The following is a 5,014-nucleotide window of genomic DNA, read 5'->3' on the forward strand; positions in this document are numbered from 1 at the left end:
CACCTGGCCATGCCTGGGCCCAGGGGATTGAGCAGCACTTTTATAACGCATCTATGGCATCAAGGTGGGGAGCGCAATGTTTTTTTTGTTTTTTTTCTGGAGGTAATGGGACACTGACCATGGATACTCAGTTTCACAGTCCGGCACGTTAACCACTGGGCCGCGTTGAAATTGTTAAAATTTATAACTCCAAGTTACCAAAAGTATGCTTTTATGTGTTGAAAGGTTTGGATGAAAAATTAAAAGTTACTGGGCTACAAAAATTGAGAATTTTTCACACCTGGTTTTGTTGGTGTTTGGATAATGCATGACGTAAGTAACGAGCAGTTTTTTGGAAATAATTTATCAAAGGATGTCTTATATATATATACACATATATATCTTCAGGGGTGTATCAACAGTTTCCAAGAGAACTAGTGGTGTGAAGAAAAATAAAATCCCTTCGCAAACCTGAAAGATACTTATGACATAGTATTTTTTAATACAAAAGTTGTTTATAGCAAAACTTACAATTAGTAGTTATCAGTTAGAAATAAAAATAGACAGACATATATAAATACTAACAATATATATTTTGTTTTTATTGCCTCGCTAATAATAATATTTTTGTTATGGAAAGGTATAAGTTATGTTGTTAATTGCGTCGCTAATAATAATAATAATAATTTTGTTATGGAAAGGTATAAGTTATGTTATTAATTGCGCCGCTAATAATGATAATAATAATAATTTTGTTAAGGAAAGGTATAAGTTATGTTATTAATTGCGCCGCTAATAATGATAATAATAATAATTTTGTTATGGAAAGGTATAAGTTATGTTATTAATTGCGCCGCTAATAATAATAATAATAATAATTTTGTTATGGAAAGGTATAAGTTATGTTATTAATTTGTAACGAAATTACTTTAGTTTTATTGATTCAAGCCAAATTATGAGAAAATTATTAAAATTAAACACCGCAAAATATTTTCGTTTAAAAACAGCATTATGAACAAAAATTAACACAGCTTATCCAGTAATATGATGTGGGCTTGTATTCATCACACGATGGGCTTCATGACTAAACCGTTTGAATAATAAATAACCAATAGGGTACGGTTGTTAGACTGTCGCATAATAAGGCCTGACATGTAAAGGCTCGCCATTTTTATTACAAACTTACATAACTTTGCAACGGAAATCCTCATGGTTCTTAAATCGCAAGCGTCATTTCCGGTGTGTAACATAAGCTACAAGGTAAAGTCTGCCGCTATTACATACATGAAGACTTGTAAGCTCTTTAATCATGCGCACACTCACAACATTAACCAGTAGGCATTCACTGCAACGTTCAGCACATAAACTTTTTAAATAGATGTAAGTTGTACGAGATAAATAAGCATATTAATATATAATTAATATACTGATAAAGGCTAACATGTGTAAAGATTTCATGAAAATCATGCATTCTTCTTTAGGTTCAACATACAGCTATATATATGTACCTACTTTTACAACGATAACATATTAAATTTTACAAAAGTCTAATAAATACTTGCTTGAATGTCTTGTCCACAAAAGAAAAAAAAAGTTTCTTCCTCGGGGGAATAAATAAATCGAAATTGCCGTAGCTATGTAACATTACAAAAAGTTTTAATTCCATCATTGCCGATTTTTATTGCAACTGTAAGCTGACTTCTACAGCCTCCCCTCCTCCCAATATACACATCAAAGCACTTACACTTTCAGACAACAATGACCCTTTCTGCATTCGGTTTCTACGCCTAAATAAAACATTTAAGGCCACGGTTGACTAAATTATGATTGGATCTGTAAATCAGTAGCCTGTGCAATATTACATCACAAAAAGATTGATAATAATTAATTATTTTTTTTTACTGGCCCTTTTGGTTTCCAAATAAGAATACAATACCAGTTAAACAACACACTCTGCATCACACACGCCGTTGTCTTTTGCTCAATGCCAGAACTCTTCAGGTCATTTTGACATGCAGCACACAAAGTCTCCGTGTAACGCTTTTTTTAACAGTCTTATGAGACTGGTAAAGAAAATTTTGTTTGTTTGTTTTAGGTCAAAGCTACACAATAAGCTATCTGCGTTCTAGGCACCATGAGAACTCGAACCCTGAATTTTAGCGTTATAAGTCCGTAAACTTAAGAACAAGTAATGCAAAAAGTGCTTCGACAGCATAATGCGTTATATACCATATTGTGGGTATTATTTCATTAACATGCACAACTATACCTAGACACCTTTATTACACATGCTGTTGGATTATAAATAACGTATACAGACGATTAGCTTTTGTTCGTTTCGAACATATTTTAAAAGTAAAAAAATATTCCTTGTTTGTTTGTTTATTCTTCATCGTTTTAATAGATTCATAAAACTTCCAAAAGAGTAACGAGAAAGGTTAATTTAACGATCTGGTAAATCACTAACTTGTGAATTTGTTGAATGATTGTTGTTGTCTGCCCACCACGGGTATCGCAACCCGGTTTCTAGCGTTGTAAGTCCGCAGACATACCGCTGTGCCACTGGAGGGGTGGGGGGTGAGGGGGCTTGTTGAATGAAAAAAAATAATCCGTGATTCAAATAAATACCTGTAAACAACTTTCTTGTGGAATATTTCATGATTGAAAATTTTATATCTTTATTCTAGTTTCTAGACATATCTTGAGTTGTTATGAATTACAGATTTAAATCTTTTTAAATGTTTAATACCATTATAAAGTCACGTGGTTTTTACGTCATACCAAATATTTAATCAATCCTGAAAAATGAAATGGACATGGCAGTGCTTGATGTTTGTTCTACATTAAATGCTCAATTTTCACTTTAAAAAAAGGCCCCCAGTGGCACAGCGGTATGTCTGCGGACTTACAACGCCAGAATGCGGGTTTCGATACCCGTAGTGGGCAAAGCACGGATAGCCCATTATGTAGCTTTGTGCTTAATTACAAACAAACAAACAATTAAAAAAAAAGCAAACGACGTATAACTTTGTTCCATTGCAAAGCATTTTGTCCCTGTTTATCCTTACAGCTGTTTAAAATGAAAGTGGCTTGGGGAAGGGGACTCTTCCAATGTAACACGAGGAGTCTATGAAAATCCTTTGAAAGTTTCAATGTGTTTTTCTTAAATTTGTTACACTTTTTGAAATAACACCATTAAATCTTTTAATGTTTTTACAATACTTATAAATAAAGTTATAATCACTTGATGCCTTATTAGTGACAGGTTATGCTCAAAAATCAAGATTGGACAAATATCTTTTATCACTACTTTTTGTCTCCAGTGGCTCAGTAATAAGTCTGAATTCTTATAACGCTCAAAACCGAGTTTCGATATAAAGAGCGCATTGTGTAGCTTTGTGCTCAGAGACGTCGCTAGGTGCTTAAAAGATTCGAAGCAGGAAGTTTCGGCGTTTTAGTATGATATCGATCATGGTTTTCTGTTGTAACTTTTCAAGACACTAACTGGAAATTCGGGTCAAACAGAATCGAGACATGGGCTCTGTTTGGGGCGCTTAACAACAAACAAAAAAAATATTTTTTCATTAATGCGAACACGTTGTTGAGTAATAGCCTTACGCAGAAACAACAACAACAAAAAACACCCAACTTTGTACTCCGACTTAACACATATGATACTTTCCCGTTACTCCACTGGATTTTACTAGAAGTGAATAACTACTTTGTTTTGTCTGAAATATGCCAGTGTCACTGTTTAATTGACAGTGCTTGCTATATAGTTGAATTAAGTACAAGTTCAATGGTAATTATCAATACTCACGTTTGCAATTTTTGTTTTTACTCCAATTGAAACCTAATAAAAAAAAAAGTTTTTTCGTTGTTTGTTATTAAGCAAAAAGCTACACAATGGGGTATCTGTGCTCTACCCACCACGGGTATCGAAACCCGAAATGTAGCGTTTTAAGCTGTGACACTTACTACTGAGCCACCGGGGAGAGTAAAAAGTTCTTCCTGCTGGTGTTCTAGGGGCAAAACTAGAGCTTAATTGTACTTTTTTTTACTTCAATATTAAATATCAACACACATTGTATGACACATAAACTATATATACAGCTAATATGTGGTGTAAATATGTTCAAGTACTGCTTTTTTGTGATTATTTTATTAATATACGTATTTATTACACATATATCTATAGTAACATTATCAAAATATTTATTACAGGTGGCGCTTACAAATCCAGATGACGTCTTGCACAACGCTAGAATTGCAGCTTTGAGCAACAACAGTGAGATCAAGCGACGCTAAGCCGTTGCTATGGTAGTTATCTAAATACCAAAGAAACAATTTTTCAAGTTTATCACACAGTTTCTAATTTACAGTTATCTGAATAGTGCATTATAATATGGAGTTTAACAAAATTTACGTAGCACAGAATTGATATACCAAGTACCGAAAGCACTGCTCGTATTAAAACGTTTCTCTTTGTCTGCAACAAAATTACTTCTTCTCGGGACAAAAAGCAATGAAATAAATGTACGTGTCTATTTGCACGAAGAATCGTGATGTGTTTATAACAAAAAATATACTGCTATAGAGATTCATAATAGTCCGAAAATCAAATCAAATCTCAGAAGTATGGTTTTGGTTAAATTTCGCGCAAAGCTACACGAGGAATATCTGCGATCGGAAGACAGCAGCTAGCCATTATCATCCACCGCTAACTCTTGGGCTACTCTTTTACCGTTTCATTATAACACCCCCACGGTTGAAAGGATGAGCATATTTGGTGGGATGGGGACCCTCAGATTGTGAATCGAGCGCCCTAACCACCTGGCCCAGAAATAGGGTGTTAAAAATTCTGTTTTGGGCATCACTGTCCCAATACAGTTGAAGTATACAAGAGTTAAAAAATAAAAATAACAAACAACTACATTAAAAGGGGGCGTTCATGTCGCAGGCTTCACACGGATGGCGGAATAGTGTACATGTTGCACCACTCACAAACAATAATGACAAAAATTGCTCAACATGG

General features: G+C 34.2%; 1 protein-coding gene across 1 annotated transcript in view; it reads left to right on the plus strand.

Moving 5' to 3' along the window:
* Positions 1-4,747, plus strand: part of LOC106478767 (MORN repeat-containing protein 3-like) — a gene marked incomplete at its 5' end in the record, with an annotated part of 20,348 nt that extends 15,601 nt beyond the window's left edge. The window contains one exon of the mRNA XM_022382428.1: positions 4,204-4,747. Within this exon, the coding sequence (XP_022238136.1) occupies positions 4,204-4,287 (84 nt within the window). The remainder of the gene's footprint in view (positions 1-4,203) is intronic.
* Between the last annotated feature and the right edge of the window lie 267 nt (positions 4,748-5,014).

The sequence above is a fragment of the Limulus polyphemus genome, unplaced genomic scaffold, assembly GCF_000517525.1.
Source record: "Limulus polyphemus unplaced genomic scaffold, Limulus_polyphemus-2.1.2 Scaffold248, whole genome shotgun sequence".
Taxonomy (NCBI): Eukaryota; Metazoa; Arthropoda; class Merostomata; order Xiphosura; family Limulidae; genus Limulus; species Limulus polyphemus.